The sequence below is a fragment of the Pan troglodytes genome, chromosome 17 (assembly GCF_028858775.2).
Source record: "Pan troglodytes isolate AG18354 chromosome 17, NHGRI_mPanTro3-v2.0_pri, whole genome shotgun sequence".
NCBI lineage: Eukaryota > Metazoa > Chordata > Mammalia > Primates > Hominidae > Pan > Pan troglodytes.
This window is the reverse complement of record NC_072415.2, coordinates 33,605,660-33,633,197: the sequence shown is the minus strand read 5'-3', so window position 1 is coordinate 33,633,197 and position 27,538 is coordinate 33,605,660. Positions and strand designations below refer to the sequence as shown.

Sequence of the window (27,538 nt, the reverse complement as noted above, 5' to 3'; positions counted from 1 at the left end):
CAGCTGTGCTCTGACTCTGACTTCCTGGATGCCAAGAGATGAAGTCACCAACCATGGGCTTCCCATCCTTGCACTGGGACATAGCAGTCTGGGCTTAAAACCCAGCCATTCCATTGGAGGCCTCCTTGGAAGCCCAGCCTAGAGCCTGCTGCTCTGGCTCTTAACAACTCCTCTGGGCTAGCACCTAATTACCTATAGTAAATCTCTTTCTTTTTATAGTGTCTGAAGTGGTGTTTTATTTCCTGCCTTGATCCTGGACTGATAATCTTCTCCTCTTTCTCCTCCCTTCCCCTACACCATTGTCTGCAGAAAGAAGAATAATGTCAGACAGTAGAAAGGAGGCAGGGGAGAATAATTTGGGCAAATTCATTCATTCATGTGTTCACTCACCCAGCATTGAGTGCATACCTGCCATGCTCTAGGGACCGGACCAGACACCTCCTCCTCCCACCTTCCATTCCCCCTCAGCGACCCTTGCCGGGATGGGATACTAGGATACAAACAAGTGGGGAGGAGGGGGGTTGTGGTCTCATGTCTCTATGGTTTGCACGTGCTGTCCCCTCTCTCTAGAACACCCTGCCTCCTTCTGTCATCCACCTTCCCATCTTTCTAGTCTTATTCACGCACTTCCAATTTGCAAACCCAACTGGCATCTGGAGACTCGCCCCAACAGAATCTGAGAAGTGGTGGTAGGTTCCTAAATGCTGTTCAGATACCACCTCCTCTCCAGAGCCAGGATTTGAACCCAAACAGATTATTTCAGAGTCCATGTGCTTAACTACCAGGGAGGAGGCAGGGTAAGGTTGGAAAGAAGGGAAGTGACAAGGTCCAGGTAGGACCATCACATGTAACATCCATATATAAGCCAGGGGCCCATTTATTAAACTGCAAGCCAGACAGCTCTGCCAGAAAGATCTGCATTTCCTCAGGAGGAAATTTATCTTGAGGGATTGATTATGAATATGCTATGTTCTGCCCACTTACCTTGGCAAATAGGGAATGAGTAGAAACCAGAGCGGCAGGTATCACATCGAGGGCCCTCAACCCCAGGGCGGCACAGGCACCGTCCGTGGGCATCACATATTTCAGGGAGAACACCTTCCAGATTACAGTCACACCCTGCAGAAGACAGGAAACTTTCAGAAGGGGTCTCCATCTTCCATCACTTTCTTAATTTCTCCCTTCCCCTAGGTTTCTATCATGGGAATATAGATTATTAATTATCTATGGCTGTTAAACATTCTTAACGCAGAAGACTACACTGCGTTGAAGGGAAATTTTTAAAAATTCACAAAAGGTCAGAGATATCATTAAAAAAAACACGTAAGGATGGGCATTCATTTGCAAACCATTCTTTTAACATCTATTCCTGTGGAAACATTTTATTTTCCCTCTAAAGCCGAGCTTTGTAAAGTATAACTTCAATTTAATAGATTCCCATCTCATGACATCGTGAATTAAATGTATTTCTTCCTTCCAGTTTTTAGAAGGAAAGAAACTAACATCAATTCAGCCCTACTACATATCAGGCATTGGGGGCTTCCCTTGGATCATCTCACTTAATCCTCCTGGCACTGGCCTTCCCCACAGCCAGGCTGCTTCTAGTACCTCTATCCAGGGCTTTCCCACCTCAGGACCTCTGCTCAGGCCAATCCCTCCGCCTGGTATACCCTTCCCTTAGCTCTCAGCACAGCCAGCTCTTTCTCATCCACCAGGTGTCAGTTCAAACATCAGCTCCTCAGAAGGTCCCCCTGACCAGTCTGTATAAATGGCCCCCCCACTTTCCTCCTTTTATTCTCTATCTTAGCTGTGTTTTTCTTTCACAACACTTTCATTTTTGGGATCACATATTGGTCTGTGACTTGCTTTGACCACTAGAATGAGGTGTAAGTGTTGTTGTCATGCAACTTCTGAGTCCAGGTCACTACAGGCCTTGCCGTTTCCATTCTTGCCCTCCAGGAATCCTGAGACCACCATGGGAGGGACCAGTCTGGCCTCCTTGAGGACAAAAGGCCACAAAGAGGGATACTCCCAAATGTCCCCACTAAATCCAGCCCCAGAAACCCTCCAGCAAGTCCAGCAGAAGACCCGCCCAGCCAACCCACACAATTGAGAGAAATAACCCTTGTTCTTTTAAGCTACTAAGTTTTGGGGTGACTTATGACACAGAAATAGATAAGTAAATCACCCAGCAGACTGGACACTTCATGAGAGCTCACCACAGGCCCCCAGGGCCAGCACACATTATTCCTTGGGAAATAAATATTGCTCAAAAATAATAATGAAGTCAAACAAGAGCCCTGTAAGACAGGTAAGTATTTTATAGATGAAAAAAAAAAAAAAAAAAGATGCTCAGAAAGGTTAATTAACTTCCCCAAGTTCACACAGCCAGGGAAGCAGAGTCAGAATTTGAACCCAGGACTGCCAGATTTCAAAGCCCATGGTCTTTCTATTATACTAAAAATACAAGTCAAGAATTATTTTAAAAGCAACTTTCAGAGTGTGTCCTGGATTAGCATATATATTCAAATCAATCTCATATTTAAAGCATCTATTTCTTTTTTCTTTTCATTTATTTATTTATTTATTTTAGACAGAGTTTCATTCTATCGCCCAGGCTGGAGTGCAGTGGCTCAATCTCTGCTCACCACAACCTCTGCCTCCTGGGTTCAAGCGATTATCATGCCTCAGCCTCCCGAGTAGCTCGGATTACAGGCGTGTGCCACATCTGACTAATTTTTGTATTTTTAGTAGAGACAAGGTTTCACCATGTTGGCCAGGCTGGTCTCAAACTCCCGACCTCAGGTGATCCGCCTGCCTCAGCCTCCCAAAGTGCAGGATTACAGCGTGAGCCACCATGCCTCGCCCTGAAAGCATCCATAATTCTATAAATTACATTAATATCTAAATTTGCAACAGGTCCCCTAAGGAAGATCCTAAAAGACTCGAAGATTCAGCTGGGTCCACCCTACCTACCAAGGAAGGAAAGTCTCATGCATTTTGGAAAGATTTTCTACATGGGTTAAAATAGTAGTTAATATGAAAAGTAGCCAAATCCCTTTGCCCTGAACCCTTAATTTTTCAAATAAAAGGTTAGTAACTAAGTTGTGGAATTATTTTTTTCTAATACAATAATTAAGAAAAAAATCACAGTAAATCAGAACAACTTTATAGTCTTTACATGATTTTTAACTTGTTCATACTTCAACCAAACAGTTGCCTAATTTGACAAAAACAGCATTGGAAGTGAAGGGATTTAGAATATGCCATTTTAGCATACTGACTGTTTCCAGCAAAGGCACTTTAGAAGCAGCAGATGTAGGAAGGGTTCTCTGATCTCACCCTTTCTACCTAAAAGCAGGTCATAAAATTTCCCAGGAGAAAGGTGCCTGCCCTCCTTGTACCAGGAAGACAGCATTCTTATCACCGGAGACTGGGAGTCGACTGGATTAAATCTGCACCAACAAACCCACTAAAATAACACTTAGTTTCTCCCAGTGCTTCCTAGCCAGGGTCCCACAATGTAGTGCCACTAGCCCAAGCTCTTTTGTCTTGTCACACTCCATACTTCATTGTTCTTTGTGTAAACATGTACAATACATAGGCTTTGGGGCCTAATGGCTTTTTTGGGTCTTGATTTTCCTTCTAGAGACTCTCATGTACATGTAAAAATATTACATACATTTGTATGCTTTTTTACTGTTAATCTGTCTTAGGTTCATTTAATTCTAGGCCCAGCCATGGTACCTAAGAGGGTAGAAGAAAGTTTTTCCTCCTTTTCAGAAGTGGCAAGGACACATTCATGACAAGGGAAGCCTTGGAACCCAGGCTGGCATGAGCACCACCCTGTCCGTCCATCACAGCTGCCATACAAGGTCCTAATGCCACAGCCCTGTAGGCTGAGAACGAATGTCACAGGGAAAGGGAACGTTTTTACCGTGAATTACAGTCTTGGCGTTAAACGAAGTATTGAGATTCAGTGAAAAACTTGGACTTTACCTTGGCATTGAGGCTCAAAGAATTCTGATTAAAATAGAAAAAGAAAGAACATCCCACACCTCATTATGAAGTCACAGTGATTATATCTCAAGAAAATCCCTTGAGTCCGTCTCTACTGCCAGAGTTCCAGACCTCATCTTTGTTTACCTGGATTATTTTGAGAACTTCCTAAAGAGGCTCTCTGCTTCCTATCTTGCTCCTTCTAATCCATTCTCCATGCTGGTGTCAAGAGTGATATTTCAAAAATATCAACCTTTTCATATCACTTCCCAGTTTTAAATCCCTTGACAGTGACCCAATGCCTGCAGGACAGAATACGAAGTCCTTCACATGTGACAGAATAGATCCTTCAACATTTTCCAAGCTACCAGCAACCCATGGGGCATCTTTGTGCAAATTAGAAAAAGGTGCCCCTTCCTCAAGATGCTTTCCTGTCACCTGCTATAAAATCATCATCATCAATATGCAAATCTGCAATGTCTTCCATGATTGTCATGCCCCTTAGATGAGGCACAGCTGTGCCTTGCAAACCTACACATCTGAGCTGGCTGCCCGCTCAGGTCTTTTCTTATTCCTCTAGGTCCTCTCCTTGAACTTCCTCTCTCTATCCCATGCTTCAGCCTTAATGACCTGTCTGCCATCCCCTCTCTCCTAGCCCCACGGCTTCTCTTCCCTGCCCCTCTGCCTGGCTGACTCCTCTTCACACTCCAAGACTCAGCTCAGATACCTCCTCCTGCTGCTCTGGGGAAGCCCTTCCAGCACTTCTGTCTCTCTCCTTTCTCCCCTCCCTCCCTCCCTTCCTTCTTCCTTCCTTCTTTCCTTCACCCTGGCTGTAAGGCTGCCCCTCCCATATGCTCTCATGGCACTTAACTCCTGCCATTAGAACTGTTGACCTTTCTGTCTCAGACTGGGAGCTCCCAGGCAGGAGGAACCATGTATCAGGCAGCTGCCTGGCAGTGACTAGCACAGCATAGGCACTTAATAAAAGTTTAATGAATGAAGAATATGCTAAGTATTCAAGACTGCAATTCTCCTCAGTAGTCACCATTCCTTAAATTCTCCGTTACTGGCATCTATGCAGAGCCTCCAAACTGAGCTATCAGAATGTGCCTGGCCCTCTCTGAGTCTTAGCGGGCAGGTCTCTAAGCCAACGTGACTGCCCCATCCTGTAGAGCTGCTGTCCTCAAGTGGCCCAGTATCTGACATGAGACAGTCCCACACACAGTGCAATAATGCACAGCACCATGGTTAGACTGAGGAGGAGTGTGGGTAGGGCAGAAGCAGGGAATGACGTCAGGAAGGTAACTGAGGTCCTGTTATAACTGACCTCCAGGGGGCCTTTGGTGCCACCCAGCAATCCCATGACTTTCCCAAGCCCATCCTCCCGCCCACATTCCTGAATGACTCTCATACCTTCTCCCTACTCAACCCCGAGCCCTCCTCTCTTGCTTCTTGCTCTGACCTTGTTTGTTATTCCACAGAGAAAACTTTCAAAAACAGCCAGAAGAGAACGTCCACGAGCTCCCACCACTGCCCCCACACACCCCGCCTCTGGCCCATGCATTCTGCTTTCTCTTGTTTTAATCTTTCCCTCTCAACAAAGAGCAACTTCTTCCTTCTAACTGCTCAGCCGAAAAGCCTTGGAGTCACCCCAGAGCCCTCTCTTTCTCTAATATTCTACTTCCGGTCTAGCAATCCCCCAGCAAATCCTGTTGGTTCTACCTTCAGATGATATCCACAGTCTGTCCACTGCTGTCACCTCTGCTGACACCACCTGGGTCTGAGCCACCATCATCTCTTCCTCATGGATTATGGAAAAACTTCCCATCAGGCCCCCTTGCTTCTTCTCTTCTCTTCTCCTGAGATTTTCTTTCAATACAGTAGACCCAAAGAGCCTTCTATATAACATCATTTCTCTGTGCAAAACTCTCCATGGCTCCTGTCTCATTTTGAGTAAAAGAGAAGGCCTCTCTAGTGGCTGACGAGGGCCTCCATCCAGCCCCTGATGCCTTCCCTTCCTACCAGTCTCACCTTCCCTCACTCCACTTTCACACACCTGGTCTCTTTTTGTTCACTGAACACCCTTGGTCCAGGGCTGCCCCTGCCCCAGGGACTTTGCACTTGCTCTTTCCTATACCTGCTTCAGTGAGGCCTTCCCTGACTGCTCTAATTTAAATCTGTAAACCTCACATTCCCTAACCTCCTCTCTGTCTTGTTTTTTCAGCAGCGCTTATCACCAAGGCTGCCTCCAGTCCATACCTGAGTTACTATGTTGCTGTAGAGCCTGAACTTCACTGCCAAGGAGAGCTCTTCAGAAACCATCTTCTCTGCTGGCCCACACCATGGCGCTGCAGGAGGAGGGGCACTCGTGCTCACACATGACTGGCACTACCTCCTCCCCAGTGACCACCAGGCCTCTGCTGGCGCCCTGGGGTAGGAGAGGCAAACTCAGGGGATGTGAGCATGAGCCCGATGGTGCCCAGTCGTGGGCTGTGTGCGTGTGCTGTGCCCTTCCTTTGGTGCAGGCGTGCCCTTCTGAGAACCTGTGCCTCCCTGTGGATGCCGTGATGGGTTTATGTAGGAAACTCCCCATGGCTCTGGAACCCAGCGCAGAGGCCTGGAATCTTCTCACATGAGTTAGTTTATGCCTATGATGTGAATGGCTCCCCCTTAAAAGTGGCACCCATGTTCAGAATACAACTCTGCCTCTCACTGTCTAATGAATTAGCTATTTTCCTTGCTTGGGTTTCTATATTATGTATGTTATTATCTGGGTTTCTCCACAGGAATATAAGCTCCAAGAAAGCTGGGAATTTTTTCTGTTCTGTTCACTGCTAAGTTCCCAGCAGCCAGAATGGTACTTTGCACATAACAGGGAATTTTAAAATATTTATGGAACAAATGATTAGGTAAATGTAACACCCACATCCTCTAGTACTCACCCCTTCACCCTCAGAGACAGCTTACTGCACACCACTGCTACTCTCTGCCAGGGGCTTGTTTTGGGACTGCAGAAGCTCCTCAGCCTTCCTGAAGGCCAAGCTGTAAGTGCCAGAGGGTGAATGCCCCAGAAGCATTAATGCCTCCACTAATGGCAGATAACTGCCATTACCTGCCATTGCACCTTTATCATGGTTCCCTTCACTCCCTGACTCTCTCCCTTCCTGGGATCACCTCCCAAATAAATGACTTGCTCTCCATTCCTTTTTCAGGGTCTGTTTTCGGGGAACTCAAAAAAGACAACAGACCACTGGCTGCCATTGAAGGTCTTTGAGCAAGCTGGTGATATCTAATACAAGCTCTGCACAGTTTCCTATGTCAGGTAGTGCCCTCGTAAAAGACAGGCTGGAGTGGGGACTGATGGGTGGGGAGTAGGTCAACTAGGACACACCTGCAAGGCACCTACCATGCTCTAGGAAGGGAGACTTGGCCTGGGATGTGGCAGTGCACAGAGGAAGTAGGAAAAGAATAAGGGCATAACATTTTCACTGGAGTTAAACCAAAAGGGAGGTTACTTGCCTTTTATATCTCCAGCTACTGGATCTTCTGAACTTGGTGTAGAAACAGGAAAAATGGGAATTCCTGTAAAAATAGTTTATTAAAAAATACAGAGAATGATTAAGGAGATAGTAAAGTAAAACATTAAGTTGTACTAACTAGGAAGACACCCTCTGTCACTTAGTGAAAAGTAGCATATAGAGACTAATTTAAAGAAAGGCGATATTGCTATATCTCAAATGTGTTTAGTAACTGAAACCAGACTGGCCAGACATTCCCATTTGTATAACGATGAACAGAAATGAATGTTTCGTGCTCACAATAGCTAAGTCTCAGCCTGAGCAGGGATGAGTTTGGCTTCCTTAGCTTTTTTATTGTTTTTTTTTTTAACATAAAATCAAAGCTTTAAAGAAATATTTTCTTTCATTTTTTTCTCCTGACATTTTGTTTATGCCATAAAACTACTTCAGGTTTCTTCCTCTTCTTTTCACTAAAAAGGCAGGCCGAGCGCAGTGGCTCATGCCTGTAATCCCAGCACTTTGTGAAGCTGAGGCAGGCAGATAATCTGAGGTCAGGAGCTCAAGACCAGCCTGACCAACATAGAGAAACCCCATCTCTACTAAAAATACAAAATTAGCCAGGCGTGGTGGCACATGCCTGTAATCCCAACTACTCAGGAGGCTGAGGCAGGAGAATCGCTTGAACCTGGCAGGCAGAGGTTGCAGTGAGCCAAGATCGCACCATTGCACTCCAGCCTGGGCAACAAGAGCGAAATTCTGTCTCAAAAAAAAAAAAAAAAAGGCAAATACAATTTCTGTTCAGCCTTCTACCAAGACTCACAGATATAAAATTCTGATGTGGTGTCTCATCAACCAAAGTAGGACAGTCTCCACTCAGAAAGTGGATGCAATTTAAGCAATTACCTGGGGTGGCAGGTGTGAATGAGAACATATAGTTACCCATTCATGTGAGTCCTGCCCCCATGTCCCCACAACTCAATATGCTTTTCCTATGATGGCTCTGCAGGAGTCAGGAGGGTGGGGCCAGGAAACATCTGATAGAGTGATACAGAGAGACAGGCTCTCCTTGTGACAGTGTTTCTTTGTCCTAACCCCAAAGTGCAGTTTTCCCACTGCTGCACAACAAACAGAGCCAACACTCATCACAGTTCGCATAGCTGGTTTCACAGATTCTCCTGTTTCATGCTCTACAGTGTTTCTGACAGATATGTATTTTTTTCTCTTGGTGATGCTGAGATGTTCACTTAGATCACTGCAGTGGGGTGGAGTCTGGGTGCTTATAACTTGGCCTCTTGTACAGCAGGAGAGAGGAAACGTTTCCCTGGGCTCCTGAAACACAACACACACTATATGCATGCAGATAAATATCTGGAAGCCCATGATATTTCTCCTACATTTAGGAGGAAAAATCACACACATGGATTATTAAGTTAAAATTGCCAATATTTGACTTTTTGACCTACTGAGATGGCAATTTCTGTGGCACAACATAACACTTTGGAGATAAATAAGACTGTAAAATGTACCAATATAAAATTTATATTCCAAACTTTTAGAAACACTTTTACATAAATACAACCCACCTGGCCCCATTTCTGTCTCTCCTTCCCTACCTGTCCACCATGCCTCAGAGGTTAGTGCACAAAAGCCAGCTATGGACCAAAAAGGGTGGCCTCTTGTTCTGCAGTGGGTACTTACTCAAGCAAAATGGGAAATTGTAGTATCCAATTGCACACTTCTCACAGTTGTCTCCGTGGAAATTTGGCTTGCAGTGACAGCGGCCTGAGCCCTGTTCACAGCCATCCGCATGCTCAGGGTCACAGCTGCAGGCTAAGAGAAATCCCAGTTTTCAAAGGATCCGTCCTTCACTGCACTTAACAAAGCAAATATGTTCCAACTTCCCAGGCAATGTTCCACACTTGATCCTTGGTCTATAGGTATTCTTGAAAGGGCACAGCCTATTTCCCACCTCACACCTGATTGATGGTTCTCACTGCTCGAAGCTCGTGAGCTGTCAGAGATCAGCTAGAGCGTCCACACAGAAGTTCTCATGGATGTCATTTATCCCACTGAGCATTGCCCAGCTCACTGAGTCAGAGGCAAGGCCTGCATGCTACAGTCAGAGGGGTTGGGGGTGGGGGTGGGGGTATATGCCTTAGTTCTGTTGGGCACAGCCCTTTCTAGCTATGAACCAACTGTGAATGTCCACAAAGTGGTCATCAATACACAGTTATGATACAGATGCAAGTGTGGAGTGCCTAGACATGGAGATAGAGTCTGTGGACAGCAGACCAAGACCCATAACCCAAATGTTAATTTGAGTGAAATGGCTTACTGAAGGCAGCTTTTGCAACCAAAAACGATTATCAGGCATGATTATCAGGCTTGCACTGGAGTAAGGCATAGTGCAAGTATAAGAAGATTGTCGACCTCCCACTTGGGGGCCTCCCTTGACCTGGCAGGTGCACCCTGGACAGGGAAAATACTGTCACAGCTCATCTGAATACATCTCCTGTAAAGACCTGGGTGACCTGGCATCCTGGTGTCCTTTGCTTAATTTATTTAGGATTCATGTGTCCTACTGATCCTTTATGCCAAGCCTCTAATACCTCTGTGGACCAGTTCAGTGATGAAAAAACTAGAAAGGTGATGAAACAGTGAGGCTCCTAATGAGGTACAATTACATTGGCAATGTCCTGTTTTCCTTTCCCAATGCCTATTCTTTGTAGGCACAAGACAGGTGATAGACATACTTTGCAGCATGATGTGGAAGAAGGAAGAAAAGTGAAAACACATTTTTTTAACAACTAAGAATGCCCTAGAGAGAAGTAAATCCATCTACATATTCCTTGGACTTTAATACCCTCAAATGTTAATGGTATGATTAATCATGGAGTGGACACAGGATTGACTTCAGGACTGGAATTGCTTTCCAACTGTGACAACCAGACAACTTGAAAGAACCAAGCATTGAATAGGGTATAGGTTGCACATGTAGGGAAAAGTCTGTAAATCTGACCCAAGATTCATAATTCTACAAGGAAAAACTAGAGGCATTCTTCTATATAATAGAAGAGTTATGGCACAGTCATGTCAGACAGAAAAGAACTATATCCTGGATCTAGCGGTTAGCGGTTTTGTCATCTAGCCTAAATTATATATAACTACTCAGACTGTTTGGTTTCTCCGTATCTAAAAATGAGGACAATAATACAATGTCCTATTTGTTGTAATAATTAAACAAGACCTTTGTGAAAGTATTTAGGTAATGCCTCATATATGGCAAGTACTCAACAAATACTAGCTATTTTAAACAATGTGACTATTATTAAATCCTTATGAACTCATTACTGTGTTGTCTTGTTCTAATTCAAGTTGTTGTTGTTGTTGTTGCTTCTGAGACAGAGTCTCACTCTGTCATCCAGGCTGGAGTGCAGTGGCATGATCTTGGCTCACTGCAACCTCCGCCTCCTGGGTTCAAGCAATTCTCATGCGTCCACCTCCAGAGTAACTAGGATTACGGGTGAGCACCACCACGCCTGGCTAATTTTTTTCTATTTAGTAGAGACAGGGTTTTTCACCATGTTGACCAGGCTTGTCTTGACCTCTTGGCCTCAAGTGATCCACCTGCCTCAGCCTCCCAAAGTCCTGGGATTACAGGCCTGAGCCACTGCCTCCAGCCCAAAAATTGAAATTATTAGAGATCATAGAAACATGTCAAAACAACAGAAAATGGAGAAACTAACATTTATCACAGGCCTAATATGTGACAGGCCCAATGGTAAGTATTTTCCTACATGCTTTTGATTGCATTTTATTTAATCTTATGAAATATATTATCATTTCCATTTACATGCAATAAATCCAAAATTCAAAGAGACTGTGTAAGTGACTGAGGTCACATAGCGAGCACAACTAATACTCTGAAGAGAGAGGGCATGAAGGAAGTTATTAACTGATCCAAAGTTAGCCTGATGACTTCGCTGAGGCAGTACACACAGGCTAAGATACACCAACTTGAAATGAAACTTACGGATGCAGCCATCAGGGGCATCCACTGGAACACCATAAGGGCGGTAATAGCCCTTAGCACACTGTTCACAGTTTACTCCAGCTGTGTTGTGCTAGAAAGAAACAAAAGAAACTTAAAGGAAGGGTTCTGGGGAAGATGATTCTCCTTATTTTGTGCTACTCACCCAGAGGAATAATTCTGTCATATACAATTGTAATTTTGAAGTCACTGAAATAATAATTTAAAAAAGCATTAATCTTGACCTTGACCAAAATTTACCATAGGATTGGCTTAATCTTGGCTCTGGAATTTTTTTCTTATTGGGAGAGGAAAGGAAACATTCCATCAACTGGACAAGCCCAGGCTTTATCCTTGATCGAAGAATTTGCTTTAATGAAGCACCTGACATGTGAGTGAGAAAACACTGAAGAGGACTGTTCTCGTAGCCTCATTCAGAAGAACTGACGAATGGATAATGAATCGCCTACAGTTTAACCCAAGGGTCATGGGTGCATTTACACCTTCTCCAATTTTGGAAGGAATAACATATACAGATCCTTGTCTCTCTTCGTTCTAATTTTATCTGTGCTTTAGTCATAAAACCCTTTTCTGAATACCTCTGTTTCATGAATGGAAAATGGAGGCATGAGTCTCATACACGGAGCTCATTTTAAAGTACAATACTAGGCAGCTCTTTCCAGTTCATGGTTAATCCTTGTAATTGCCACATAATTAAATTACCCAACATGCATCATCAGTTTCCAAAACTATGGATCTAGCTCATTTCTGCCTCTTTTGCTCTAACTTGGGAATAATTAGGAGGACAATGTTCTTTCACTAATGAAAAGAAAGGCAATAAGAAGTTAACAAGAACAAAAACACAATTTGACCCACACAAAAGTCTGCACAGAAACACAGAGGGAGAACAAAGACCCATTCTGTATCCTCTCCTGTTTTAGATAATTTTATTAACTACAGACTTTTCTTTATTACCGCTCCTTTTCCCATAGGCTAAAATCTGAATTCACTTTAATGTTGAGGTCTAAAACCACATTGGCCACTTCTGTGACTTGAAATTTACATGCATAAACATGGTGGGTAAATCAGAAACAGCTGTGGCCCACCTTCCCATCCGATGTCAATTAACCCTCAAATCTGTTGTTTGCCACTGTTTCTTACCATAGACAGAGGACATCAGGTTAACTTTGGCTCCCAAATCTTTTATTGTTGGAGTGGGAAATGAGAAAATGTTCTCTGAATTGGGCAGCCCAGGTTTCCCCCTCTACTACAAAGTGGTTAATGAAGTACCTGCTACAGAGAAATTATATTTTTAAGACACAAAGGATAGCAATGAAAGACTGAAAGACCGCAACAAACTAGAGTACTCTGTAGATAGAATAATGCCTGTAGTTTGCCTTGAAATCTCAGTGGTTCTCCAGAACCTGCACACCCTGAGGGCAAGACACACCACGTTATCCATGGACACCATGGTCCTGGTTGGACCAAGGCCAGGTCAAGACCCAAGGACAGTGGTGACTCTGTATTTCTACATTGGAGGTGTGGGAGAGGCGATCTTGTTGGGAGCAGTGGGAACCTGAAGTTGCATTTGCCTGACACTTAAGAAGAGCAAACCCCAACTGTCCAAACTAAAGAGGGTGCTAATGCAATCCATGGAGGTAGCAAGCCCGACTCCTCCCCACCTTAGTTGGTCCATCCTTTGGCACTACTGAGGGAGGCTTTCTATGGAATGCTCACCTACAACCAGGCCCTGCTCTAATCAGCTTTAGGTCTGAATTCCTTCAAGCAGAACTTTTCCAAGGTGCTTTTCCACCTTCAAGCAAACCCTCCATCTCTCTGCCTTTCTGTCTTTCTCTCAATTCCTTCACCACTCTGTTGCTGGCTTCCATTTCTGTGAATCTCAAGCACGGAGAGACTCTGGGGTGGCCCATTCACCAGTCAGCCTCTCTCTGGAGGAGTTTCCCTACTTAGGCCTATAAGGCCTGACATGATCTGGCCTTTGTCACCCCCAGATTCATCAACCCCCTACTCACTCCCCTCCAGCTACACTGGGCTCCTTGGGAAGTGAAGGGAAGGGAATGGAGGAGAAGGGAAAGGAAGGGGAAAAGAAAAGAAAAATTAACAGACTGGAAACAGTGAAACCAACATAACAAGGACACAACTAGGGAGTGAGTTTAAGACTTAGATCAGCCCAGGTACAGTGGCTCACGCCTGTAATCCCAGCAGTTTGGGAGGCCAAAGTGGGTGGGTCACAAGGTCAGGAGTTCAAGACCAGCCTGACCAATATGGTGAAACCCCGTCTCTGCTAAAAATATAAAAATTAGCTGGGCATGGTGGCACACACCTGTAATTCCAGCTACTCAGCAGGCTGAGGCAGGAGAATTGCTTGAACCCAGGAGGCAGAGGTTGCAGTGAGCCGAAATCACACCACTGCACTCCAGCCAGGGTGACAGAGCAAGACTCCGACTCAAAAAAAAAAAAAAAAGACTTCGATCAGAAGTCACATCTCTGTGGAAGAGGTGAAAGACTTTGTTTTAGTTCATGGAGATAAAGTATCTTCATGCATCATCTCAAACAATGGGGATAATCTTCAATCTTAGTTAAGAGCATCAATATTTAAGGGAAAAGAAATCAAGAAGGAGTCAATCCAAAAATGTTGTGCTCCTGGCTTTCTTCTTTCATTACTCTTTTCTTTCAACATTTTATCTTGAAAAATTCCCAACTTTACAGTGAACACCTTTACATTCCCCCACCTACAATTTACCATTAATATTTTACCATATTTGCTTTATCACATAATTATCCATCCATCCATTCCTCTATCCATCCACTAATTCATCTTATCTCTTACGCATTTCAAAATAAATTGCAGCTATCAGTCACTTTCCCCTAAATACTTCACCATGCATTTAACTAGCTGGAATTCAGTATTTGTTTACAGTTTTTTTCTTCTGTTATAAAATTTACAAGTGCAAAAAACTTATAAGTGCAAAACTATTAATTGTACATCCACTGAGTCAAGACAAATGCATACATCTGTGAAATCCAATTCCTTATCTAGATATAGAGCAATATCATTACCCCAAAGTTCCTCTTTCCCCTTCACAGTCAATCTCCATCACCAACTCTTCAAAGTCAACCACAGTTCTGACTTTCTCCACTATGGACTACTTTTACCTGTTTCAGAATTTCATTTAAATGGCCCTGATACTTTTGGGTGTGTGTTTTTTCAGTCGTCATTCACTCAGCATAATGTTTTTAAGATTCTTGCATGTCGCTGCATCCATCAGTAGTTTCTTCCTCTCTGTTGCTCCACAGAATCCCATTCTATAGTTATGCCTGAGTTTCTTCATCCATTCTACTATTGTTGATCACCTGGGCTATTTCTAGTTGGGGGTATTTGCATAAAGCTACTATAAACTTTTTGAAAACAAACATTTCCATTTCTTATGAATAAATGCCTATGAGTGGAAATTGTGAGTCATGGGATAGGTGTATGTTTAGCTTTATTTTTTTTAAATGGCCGTTTTCCCAAAGTAGTTGTACCATTCTGCATTGTTATCAACAATGCATGAATAGGTGTGGTTATTCCACATCCTCACCAAAATTTGATGTTGTCAGCCTTTTTAATAATAGTCATCCTTTAAAGCTGAGGAAAAAATAGCAATCCTGGGGAGTATGTAGTGGTATGTCATTGTAACCTTAATTTGCATTTCTCTGATGACTAATAATGTTAAGCTCTTTGTTTTGTTTTGTTTTGTTTTGTTTTTGAGACAGAGTCTCGCTCTGTTGCCCAGGCTGGAGTGCAGTGGCGCGATCTCGACTCACTGCAACCTCTGCCTCCCGGGTTCACGCCATTCTCCTGCCTCAGCCTCCCGAGTAGCTGGGACTACAGGCGCCCGCCACCATGCCCAGCTAATTTTTGGTATTTTTAGTAGAGTCAGGGTTTCACCGTATTAGCCAGGATGGTCTCAATCTCCTGACCTCGTGATCCGCCCACCTCAGCCTCCCAAAGTGCTGGGATTACAGGCGTGAGCCACAGTACCGGCCTTGTTAAGCTCTTTGATGTACATTTATTGGCCATTTATATATCTACTTTTGTCAAGTAGCTATTCAAATCTTTTGAATTTTTTTGAGGTTTTTTTTTTTTATAACTGAGCTGTGGAAGTTCTTTATATATCCCAGATACCAACCATTTGTCAGGTTTATGTTTTGTGAATATTTTCTGTCTGTAACTTGCCTATTCATTTTCTTAATAGCATGTTTTGTTTTGAGCAGAAGTTTTTAATTTTGATAAAATCTAAATTGTCAATTTTTCATGGTTATTGCTGATGTTTTTGTCTAGTTTTATAAATTGCCAATAGGATGGTATTTAAATCTCCAACTATGATCATAGAATTGTCTATTTTTCCCTCTAATTCTGTCAAATTTTGCTTCGTGTATTTTAAAGCTCTATTGTTAGATGCAAACACACTTATGATTACTGTCTCCCTGATGAATTTACTCTTAGCATTATGAAATGTCTTTATTTATTTGTGTTAATGCTCTTTGTCTTAAAGTTTACTTTGCCTGATATTTTTACTCTATCCTTCTAATGTTTATTGTTTACATAGTATATTTTTTCCCATTCATTTACTTTCAACTTGTCCTTATATTTAAGGGTAAGTACTTGTGAACAATATAGTTGAGTCTTGCTTTTTTATTCATTCTTATTGCTTCTGCCTTTGAATTGGAGTGTTTAGTCCATTAACATTTAGAGTATTTTTTATGTAGCTGGATTTGGGTCTACCACTATTTGTATCTATTTTCTGCTTGCCCCTTCCTTTTGTGTCTGGTGTGTGTGTATGTGGTTTTGTGTGTGTGTGCTTGCGCACATGCATGCACTTCATCCCCTGTTCCTTCATTTATCTATTTTTTGGATTATTTGAATGTTTTTAAAATTACCTTTAGAAGTATCTATTGGCCTTTTAGCTGTACCTCTTTGCATTATTTTGTCAGCAGTTGTTTTAAGGACTACAATATATATCCTTCATGTCTCACAGTCAAATTAGAGTTAATATTGTATTATTTTTTATGCTATTATTGCATATGTATTATATTTACATGCATTTTATAAATACCATGAGGCAATGTCATAAATTTTGTTGTAAGCAGCCCTACTCTAATTTTTTCCAGCTATATTGAAGTATTATTTACAAAATATTCTTTATTTTCCTTTTCCATTATTTATTCTCTCCTCTAAAACATTTACAAATGGGATTGAGTAAAGGAAAATAATTACAGATCATTGTATTACCATAAAAGGGCAGAGATTTGGAAATAAAGAGGGGTTGGGAAGGTAGGTAGTTTCCTAAAATTCTTTTTCCAAAAAAAAAATTCAACTCTAATTTTAGATTCAGGGGGTACATATACAGATTTGTTAGCTGGATATATTGCATGACGCTCAGCTTTGGTGTATGATTGATCCTGCCACCCAGGTACTGAGCATAGTACCCAATAGTTAGTTTTTCGACCCTTGTCGCCCTTCTTCGCTCTCCCCTCTAGTAGTCCCCAGTGTCTATTGTTTCCACCTTTATGTCCATGAGTACCCAATGTTTAACTCCCACTTGAAAGTGAGAACGTGTGGCGTTTGGTTTTCCGGTTTTGCATTAATTTGCTTAGGATAATGACCTCCAGCTGCATCCATGCTGCTGCAAAGGGTATGATTTCATTCTTTTTTATGTCTGTGTAATATTCCATCATGTATATATACCACATTTTCTTTATCCAATCCACCACTGATAGGCACCAAGGTTGATTCCATGTCTTTGTTATTGTAAATAATGCTCCAATGAACATATGAGTGCATGTGACCTTTTGATGAAATAATTTATTTCTTTTGGATATATGCCAATTAACAGGATTACTGGGTTGAATAGTAGTTTTGTTTTCTTTGAGAAATCTCCAAACTGCTTTCCATAGTGGCTAAAATAATTTACATCCCCACCAGCAATGTATAAGTGTTCTCTTTTCTCTGCAACCTGAGCAGCATTTGTTGTTTTTTGACTTTTTAATAATAGCCATTCTAGCTGGTGTGAGATGATATCTCATTGTGGTTTTGACATGCATTTCTATGATGATTAGTGATATGGAGCATTTTTTCATACGTTTGTTGGCCACTTGTATGTCTTCTTCTGCAAAGTGTCTGTTCATGTCTTTTGCCCATTTTTTAATGGAGTTATTTGTTTTTTGCTTGCTGAACTATTTAAGTTCCTCATATATTCCGAATATTAGACCTTTGTTAGGTGCACAGTTTGCAAATATTTTCTCCCACTCTGTAGGCTGTCTGTTTACTCTGTTGATAGTTTTTTTTTTTTTTTTTTGTAGTATAGAAGCTCTTTAGTTTAATTAGGTCCCATTTGTCAATTTTTTGTTTTGTTGAAATTGCTTTTGAGAACTTAGCCATAAATTATTTCTGAAGGCCAATGTCCAGAATGGTGTTTCCTAGGTTTTCTTCTAGGATTCTTATAGTTTGAGGTCTTACATTTAAATCTTTAGTCCATCTTGAGTTAATTATTGTATAATATACAGTGAAAGGTAGGGGTCCAGTTTCATTTTTCTGCACATGGAGAGACAACTATCTTAGCACCATTTATTGAATAGAAAGTCCTTTCCTTGCCAGGCACGGTGGCTGACACCTGTAATCCCAGCACTTCGGGAGGCTGAAGCGGGTGGGTCACCTGAGGTCAGGAGTTTGAGACCAGCCTGGCCAACATGGTGAAACTCTGTTTCTACTAATAATGAAAAATTAGCCAGGCATGGTGGCACACACCTGTAGTCCCAGCTACTTGGGAGGCTGAGGCAGGAGAATCGCTGGAACCCAGGAGGCAGTGCAATAAGCCCAGATCGTGCCACTGCACTCCAGCCTGGGTGACAGAGCAAGACTCTGTCTAAAAAAAAAAAAAAAAAAAAAAAAGAAAGAAAAAAGAAAAAAAGTCCTTTCCTCATTGCTTATTTTTGTTAACTTTGTTGAAGATCAGATGGCTGTAGGTGTGTGGCTTTATTTTTGAGTTCTGTATTCTGTATAGTTTGAAGTCAGGTAATGTTATGCCTCTGGCTTTGTTCTTTTTGCCTAGGGCTGCTTTGGCTATTTGGGCTCTTTTTTTGGTTTCTTCTGAATTTTAGAATAGTTTTTTATAGTTTTGTCAAAAATGACACAGATAGAAATAGCGTTGAATCTGTAGATTGCTTTGGGCAGTATGGCCACTGTAATGTTACTAATTCTTCCAATCCATGAGCATGGAATGTCTTTTCATTTGTTTTTGTCATCTATTATTTCTTTCAGGCAGTATTTTGTAGTTATCCTTGGAGAGATCTTTCACCTCCTTGGTTAGATGTATTCTTAGATTTGGGCTTTTTTTATTGTTTGTTTTTTGCAGTTACTGTAAATGGGATTGTGTTCTTGATTTGGCTCTCAGCTTGAACATTATTGGTGCATAGAAATGCTACTGATCTTTGTATCCTGAAACTTTACTGAAGTTGTTTATCAGTTCCAGAAGCCTTCTGGAAGAGTCCTTAGGTTTTCTAAGTATAGAATCATATCATTAACAAAGAGAGATAGTTTGACTTTTTCTTTTCCTATTTGAATGTCTTCTATATCTTTCTCTTGACTGATTGCTCTGGCTAGGACTTCCAAGAATTTTTTTTTTTTTTTGAGACAGTCTTTTTCTGTCACCCAAGCTGGAGTGCAGAGGCATGATCTTGGCTCACTGCAACCTCTGCCTCCTGGGTTCAAGTGATTCTCATGCCTCAGCCTCCCGAGTATCTGGGATTACAGGTGCACACCACCATGCCTGGCTAATTTTTGTATTTTTTAATAGAAGCAGGGTTTCACCATGGTGGCCAGGCTGGTCTCAAACTCCTGACCTCAGGTGATCTGCCCACCTCGGCCTCCCAAAGTTCTGGGATTACAGGCATGAGCCACCATGCCCAGCCAAGAATTTGTTTTTAAATAGTACTTTATATTTGCCCAGACACATACCATACTCTTCATTTCTTCCTAAAGATCTGAGTTTCCATCTCGTATCACCTCTCTTTAACCTAAAGAACTTCCTTTAGCATATCTTGTAGTGTAGGTCTCTTAGGCAATAAATTCTCTTAGTTTTATTTTATCTACCAAACAATTTTCTTTTTGCTTTTATTCTTGAAGGATATTTTTACTGAATACGGAATTCTGGGATGATGGTTCTTTTTTCTTTTAGCACTTTAAAGATACTATTCCTTCTGTGACCTCCAGTTTCTAATAAAAAGTCCACAGTCATACTATGTTGTAATGTTTTCTCTGTCTACTTTCAAGATTTTCACTTTGTCTTTGGATTTCAGCAGTTTGACTCCACTAGGCCTAGGAATTATTTTCTTTGTATTTCTCCAGGTTAGGGTTCATTAAGCTTTTTGAATCTTAGCCTATTGCAAAATTTGAGGTATTTCCTACTATTATTTCTTCACTTTTTTTTCTGATTCATTGTCTCTTCTCTGCTTCTGGGAGTCCAATCACATGTTCCTTACATCTTTAGCTATTGTCTCACCAGTTCCCAAATCTCTGTTCATTTGAAATATATATATTTTTCTTTCTCTTCTTCAGACTAGATAAATTCTACTAATCTATCTTCAAATTCACTGACTCTTTCTTCTATTACCTCCTTTCTGCTATTCGGCCCCTCCAATGGATTTTTTATTTAACATATTGCATTTTTTAGTTATAGAATTTTCATTTTGATCCTTTTACAGTTTTTATTTCCCTACTGATATTTATTATATTTTCATTCATTGTGACTATATTTTAATCTATTCTCTTGAGCATAATTATAATAGCAGCCCTAAAATCCTTAACTGCTAATTTCAACATCTGGGGCATGTCAGAATTGGTCCCTGTTGATTGTCTTTTCTCTTAAGAATGGGTCACTTTTTTTGAATCTTCATATGTTACAAAATCTAGGGTTGTAGCCTAGACATTGTGAATATTGTGTTGTAAGGATTCCAAATCCATTAGCATTCCTCTAAAAAATGGTTTTTTTTCTTTATGAGACAATCAACTTTACTCAAGCTGCACATTCTGACTCTTAAGTGGTAACTAAAATGTCAAGTAAGTTATTTCAGTCTCAGATGAAATCCATCCTGTGCTTGGATTGTATGGAAAACGGACTGAGGGGTCAGTCAGAAACTTGAGAAGAATTTATATACAGAATTAGGGATTTCCCTGCTCTTGACTTCTCTTTTCCTGGACTCCCCACCAACTTTCCACAAGTTGGAGTTGTCCTAAGCTCTGCTCTCTGGTTCCTCAGAGAACACAGCTTTAAGACAAAGGTTCTATATTTCTAGAGAAATTTTAGCCAGACCACATGGGACCAACTTTGGCCTCCCCTCCGGGTAAAAGTCATAAAAATATGTAACTCACCCTATGCTGATCTGTTTTGCCAAGTTGCAGCTCCCCTCCAGTATCTTCCTGCTTATTTTTACTCTTCAGTGCTTTCAGATCATGGTTTTTGTGGTTTTGTCGTTTGTTTATTTGTCTTTTGTATTTTGCCCATAGTTTATCATATGAACACCTAAAATATGACCCATTCTTAAGAGAAAAGACAATCAATTGAGACCAATCCTCCATGGGAGGGTTCAGTCCTGCAGCAGCCACTAAACCATAAAAGAAGCAGAACTCTTTCCTTGTCCATTGATTATCAATATAATATAAAAGTTAATTATGCTGCTAAAATGTACACTTAAAAATGGTTAAAATGGTAAATTTTATGTTATGTCTATTTTACCACAATAAACATTTTAAAGTTAATTACGCTACCTAAATATCTAACTGAGTAAAAGGCATTTTAAATTTAAGTTGGAAAACAAATGCAGTACACCCAAATAAGAGTTCAGTAATTTCATAAGCAAAAAAAAAAAATGTTTTTGCAGACCCACTATGAAAAAAAAGACTACATTGATGGTTTCCTGGAACAGCAAAGTACAAAACATAATATCACTGAGAGAATGATGAAGAATAACAAAGTATTCTAAAGACACATTGAAGGGGCTTGACCTTTCATCCGAGAAAAGATTCTACCTACACATTCTAGTCCAGTGTTTCTGCAACTTAATATGCACACAAATCACTTGAAGGTCTTATAGTGCTTAGCCTTATCCTGGGATTTCTCACTTATACATAAAACCTTGTGATTTGTAACAAATCTATTTTATATTTTATATTTTACTTATATTTTAATTATCTGCAATAACAGATAATATAAAAGTATGGAGGGGGGAGACAAATGAAGAATGGTGGCTCTCTCTATGGGTATGTAGCCCTGGTTTCATATTAATGGGCATCTCATGTGAAGAACGCCTCTTCAGTGGTAACATTAACAAAACACCTAAAAGAACACAAGAAAGAATGACAATGTAGACCAAATTCATAAACATTTGACAGGACTGTTAATGAATATCTCAATGAAGAGATGCCCTCCTCCGCCATACACTCCCTTAACTAAATTCCAGTGAAACCAGTTGTCCTACAGAAGGAATGAAAAATTAGTGTTTCATATTTGATGTCTATGAAAGACATCATTAATTGATCATGATGCATTTCCTCACTGAGTCTAGACTCAGAATCTGTCTGAAAACAGGATGTAGGGTCAGCACTAACATTAATAACTACTTGTCCTCCTATCTTAGAGTTTTTCCATCACAAGTTGGATAGCAGCCAGAGATGACAACCAGGAATCCTCCTCTCCATTTAGGCAAAATTTAAATCGAGAAACTGATCAAAGGGGTGTGGGTAAACATACCTCAGTCCATTTTCCTTACAATCCCTAAATTACATCCAGCTAACAAGGCCTTGTGTGAGCAACAGTGGAGAAATGGTCTCAGAAAACTCTTACGATTGCCTGCCACTTTCTTGACATCTCTTCAGGAGCAGAGCTTACTGAATACTCATTCCCCATGACAACACATCCACTTTGATTTAAATAGTGCCTCACCTGACAGTTAATGCAGACCCCTCCACCAGCATAGATGCCCTGGGTATTCAAGCTTGCCTGCTGCCGCTCAACATCTGGATCATAGTAACAGTCGCTGGCATGGCCGTGGCAGTTGCATGCTGAAAAAAAAGCATAATAAGTCAATATTCTCATTATTACTATCAGACGCTTAGTAAATAGCGTAAATAGTATTACTGTTAATTGAGCTATAAAAAAGTCTATTCTGGAACACCCAGGACACTCTTAGGGGAAAATTTTTAGGGATCTTTACACAAAGACCAGGATATACTAAGATACAGTTTAGAGCTCCTTTCATTTGATATTCCATGAGCGAAGTTTCTCTTTTTTTAAAAAAATACTACTTGGGGCTAGGCATAGTGGCTCACGCCTGTAATTCCAGCACTTTGGGAGGCCTAGGCGGATGGATCACAATGAGTTCAGGAGTTCGAGACCAGCCTGGCCAATATGGTGAAACCCTGTCTCTACTAAAAATACAAAAATTAGTCAGGCGTGGTGGCATGCGCCTGTAGTCCCAGCTATTCGGGAGGCTGAGGCAGAAGAATCGCTTGAACCCAGAAGGCGGAGGTTGCAGTGAGCCAAGATCTCGCCACTGCACTCCAGCCTGGGTGACAGAGCGAGACTCCATCTCAAAATATATATATATATGTATATATATATATATATATATATATATACACACATATATATATATATATATATATATATATATATACACATATATATATATATATACTACTTGGGAGGCTGAGGCAGGAGAATCCTTGGAACCATGAGGCAGAGTTTGTAGTGAGCCAAGATAGTGCCACTGCACTCCAGCCTGGGCGACAGAGCGAGACTCCATTCTCCCTGCCACCGCCCCCACCCCCAAAGAAAGATATATAATCATATCTTCAAAGGAAGGTACATTGAAATGCAGGAGCACTGCCCAAGGCAACTTGGAAGTGTGTCGGGGCAGCTATCCTCATTTTGGTTCAAGTAAATTTTTTTTTTTTTGGTGACAGTCTCGCTCTGTCACCCAGGCTGGAGTGCAGTGGCACGATCTCGGCTCACTGCGACCTCTGCCTCCTGGGTTCAAGTGATTCTCCCACCTCAGCCTCCCAAGTAGCTGGGACTACAGGCACCAGCCACCACACCCAGCTAACTTTAGTATTTTTAGTAGAGATGGGGTTTCACCATGTTGACCAGGCTGGTCTTGAACTCCTGACCTCAAGTGACCTGCCCACCTCGGCCTCCCAAAGTGCTGGGATTACAAGCATGAGCCACCTCGCCCAGCCATTAAGTAACCTCCTTAAAACTGTATTTTGTGCCGCAGTGTCTTCCTTTAGGTCAACAACTTGAATAATATATTTATTTTATTTATTTACTTTTGCAACAGGATCTCACTGTCACCCAGATGGAGTGTAGTGGTGTGGTCACGGCTCACCACAGTCTCAACTATGTGGGCTCAAGTAATCCTCCCACCTCAGCCTCCCAAGCAGCTGGGACCACAGACACGTGCCATCATGACCAGCCAATTTTTAATTATTTGTAGAGACAAGGTTTCACTGTGTTGTCCAGGCTGATCTCCAACTACTGGGCTCAAGCGATCCTCCTGCCTTGGCCACCCAAAGTACTTGGATTACAGGCATGAGCCACCCACCCAGCAATGTATTTATTTTAGTTGGAGTTTTTATTTAATTGCAATTAAACACTAACATTATTATTTATTACTGTGAAAGACCAGTATGTAGCTCTAATTTTTCCCTTAACAACTAATGTATTTAAATAGTATTAATTCAAAAACTTTTGTATATAATCTTTGTTTCATTATTTCTTTATTTTACTGGCATGTTTTATACATACAAAATTCAATAAAATAAAATTTCACTGTCAAAAAAAATACATCCAAATGCCAATTAAACTTCATGCACAAAGAGAATATTATTACTACCACTATTACTACTACTAACAATAGCAATTGAGCTCTTAACACACTGTGAAAAGTGCTTTACATGAATTATCTCATTTAATTTGTGCAGTAACTCTCTAAGGTAGGTACCATCATCCCTATAGTCGAGATTGGAAAACTGGGGCTTAGGTTGAGGAATATGCCCATCGTTGCATAGCTTATAACTAGGAGAGGCGAAATTCCAACCTGTCTTTGTTTGACTGCAGAACCTATGCTCTTAGCCAACACTCTAAACCTTTAATTTCAACACTATATGGTAATCGTATGGGAATAATCTTAATGTTTAATTGTAGGGGAATGGCTCAGCAAGCAACAATATATTTGTTTAACTTTAAGTTCTATGACATCAAGGGCTGTATGTATTTTGTTTACAATAGAGCATAGTTCTCAGCACACAGTGGGTACTCAACAAACACTTGGAACAAAACTCTGTACCATCAAAAATGATGTCAAAGCATTTTTAATGATTGGGAAAATATGGGGAAATAGCTAAAAATATCAAGTGAAAAAATTAGGATATAAAATTATGTAGATTATATAATCTTGAGTATTTAAAGTATGTATAAAATACTACGTATCTAACAAAATATTAATAGTAGCTCTCTGCTATGGTCTGAACGCTTGTGCCCCCCCCACCCCAAATTCATAGGTGAAACCTAATCACCAGTTATTAGGAGATGGGCCCTCTGGGAGGAGATAAGTGCCCTTATAAAAGAGGCCCAGAAAGCTTCCTTGCCCGTTCCACCATGTAAGGACACAGCAAGAAAGTGGCATCCATGAACCAGAAAGCAGGCCCTCACCAGACACTGAATCTGCTGGTGCCTTACTCCTGGACTTACCAGCCTCCAGAACTTTGAGGCTATTGTTTATAAGCTACCCAGACATTACAGCAGCTGAACAGACTAAGACACTGTTGGGGTAGTTAAATTCTTGGTGATTTTACTTTATTTATTTTTTTAATTTCCAAGTTATCTGCAAGTAGTATATAACACTTCTAAAATTACAAAGTATAATTTAAAACTCATTTGGGATTTTCATCTTTGCCACAATGAAAAATATTTAACATGAGTAAAATTCTTATTCTTTCTTAGGCAGACTATATATTCATTATATTCCAATTACATCAAAATTTCCAAGTCTTGTTAGTAATTTGTATGTTTTAATCAATTTCCCAGGTGACTATGTGAAGGAAGACTTAATTAGATATTACACAAATTACCCTATAACTTGTAAAACAGGCTCAATGCTTTCTTATCTTCATTTTCTCTGTGGTGCCATGATTTTAAAAAATCAAGACATTTATATTTACTACATCAGTCATTTCTTAAGAAGTTTGTTTATTTTGAATTGTATATTTCAAAGGGAATTTAGGAAGCACCTAATAAATGGATCCTGATAGGTCTGATTTTCATGCACTATTTTTGTAACTTTTAACAATTTAATACATTTTAAAAGGATAAAAACTTATTGAAGGAGATTTAAATTTTTTTCGTATGTGTTGGAGTGAAGCATGTTATTTACAAAGGGTTCCATTAGTCTGGAAAACTAATCAGGTTGCAAATACTGGAATTCATGTAATAATGGTTAATTCAATCAAAAATATCCTAAATCAGTGTTTGAAAGCAGCAAAAGAAACAACCCCTGATTATTTTTATTATACCTTTCTCTCTCTCTGGTCCCCTCATCTGGGGTGAGCAATGGAGAAGTCATTGAGAAGGAACCGATTAGCTGTGACTATAAAGTGAGATGGCCATCCAAGCAACACCTGGGACTCAGAGGTGCACCAGAGCATTTCCCTGAGATGGCCACAAGATCTTCCCAGAACTTTAGCATCTCTCAAAACTCCCTTGGAAGACCACTGGGAACACATTTTACATAAGTTTACTGACCATAAGAGATCATCAGTCTTATCTCCTAATAGTTACAAAAAATATTTGGTCAAAAAGTATAAAGTCCTATAATCCCAGCTCTTTGGGAGGCCAAGGTGGGTGGATCCCAAGAGGCTAGGATTTCAAGACCAGCCTGGCCAACATGGCGAAACCCCATCCCTACTAAAAATACAAACAAACAAGCAAAATTAGCCAGGTATGGTGGCAGGTGTCTGTAATCCCAGCTACTGGAGAGGCTGAGGCAGGAGAACCGCTTGAACCTGGGAGGCAGAGGTTGCAGTGAATGAAATGTTTTCTGCAACTGGAATAAATACGTAGCTTCACAAGGAGATTTATTTAGAAGAAAATCTATAGTTGGATGTCTTAGGGTTTGTTTGTTAAAAATAGCAGTTGTCTTTCTTCTTTTTTTTTTTTTTTTTTTTTTTTTTTGAGACAGGATCTTATCCTTTCACCCAGGCTGGAGTGCAGTGGCAGGATCAGAGCTCACTGCACCAACTCTTGCGCTCAAGCCATTCTCCCACCTCCGCCTCCCAAGTAGCTGGGACTACAGGCCTGCACCACCACCTCTGGCTAATTTTTCAATTTTTTGTAGACAGAGTCTCACTATGTTGCCTAGGCTGGTCTCCAACTCCTGGCCTCAAGCAATCCTCCCACCTTTGCCTCCCAAAGTGCTGGGAGCCACCACATCAGGCCTAAAAAACAAACAAACAAACAAAAACGCTTTTCTTACTTTATGTTACACTCTTAAAAGCAGTTTCCCAACTTTTTTTATTCCTTCTCTGGTCCTCTCCATCCTCCTCAATCCTACCATGTTACACTTCCCAGCACTCCATACTCCAGTACTCCCAGCTCCCTGTTTAGACTCAACCTTGCCGTCTTCTCTGGACCTTGGTCCTCAAAATAGTTGATTCCTATCCAGTATCACGTCCTATGAAATGGATAAGATGTTAAAATTTTATAGTGGTTGCATCATATTTATGATTGCTAAAAAAAGAGGTCAACGTATTAAAGCACGGAGCCCCATCATGCATGGTCATCATCATTATTGTTCTTTTTATTCTCAAATGTACATCTGAATTCAGAGGAGGGCACTTTTCCCTGCAGTCTGAGGTTCTTATTACAATAGACAG

At 41.0% G+C, this 27,538-nt stretch overlaps 1 protein-coding gene across 11 annotated transcripts in view; it reads right to left on the bottom strand.

Annotated features, from left to right (window-relative positions):
* Positions 1-27,538, bottom strand: part of LAMA3 (laminin subunit alpha 3) — a 267,407-nt gene that overhangs the window by 169,902 nt on the left and 69,967 nt on the right. For 6 of the 11 annotated variants that reach the window (XM_009433807.5, XM_054672139.2, XM_001156417.6 and 3 more), the window contains exons 8-12: positions 22,551-22,669; positions 11,551-11,641; positions 9,216-9,347; positions 7,519-7,581; positions 985-1,119 (exon numbers count right to left, since the gene is read on the bottom strand). In XM_009433807.5, the coding sequence (XP_009432082.3) occupies positions 985-1,119; positions 7,519-7,581; positions 9,216-9,347; positions 11,551-11,641; positions 22,551-22,669 (540 nt within the window). Of the gene's footprint in view, positions 1-984; positions 1,120-6,258; positions 6,386-7,518; positions 7,582-9,215; positions 9,348-11,550; positions 11,642-22,550; positions 22,670-27,538 lie in introns of those variants that run through there. The other 5 variants (XM_063796038.1, XM_063796037.1, XM_054672136.2 and 2 more) reach the window with 4 other exon arrangements.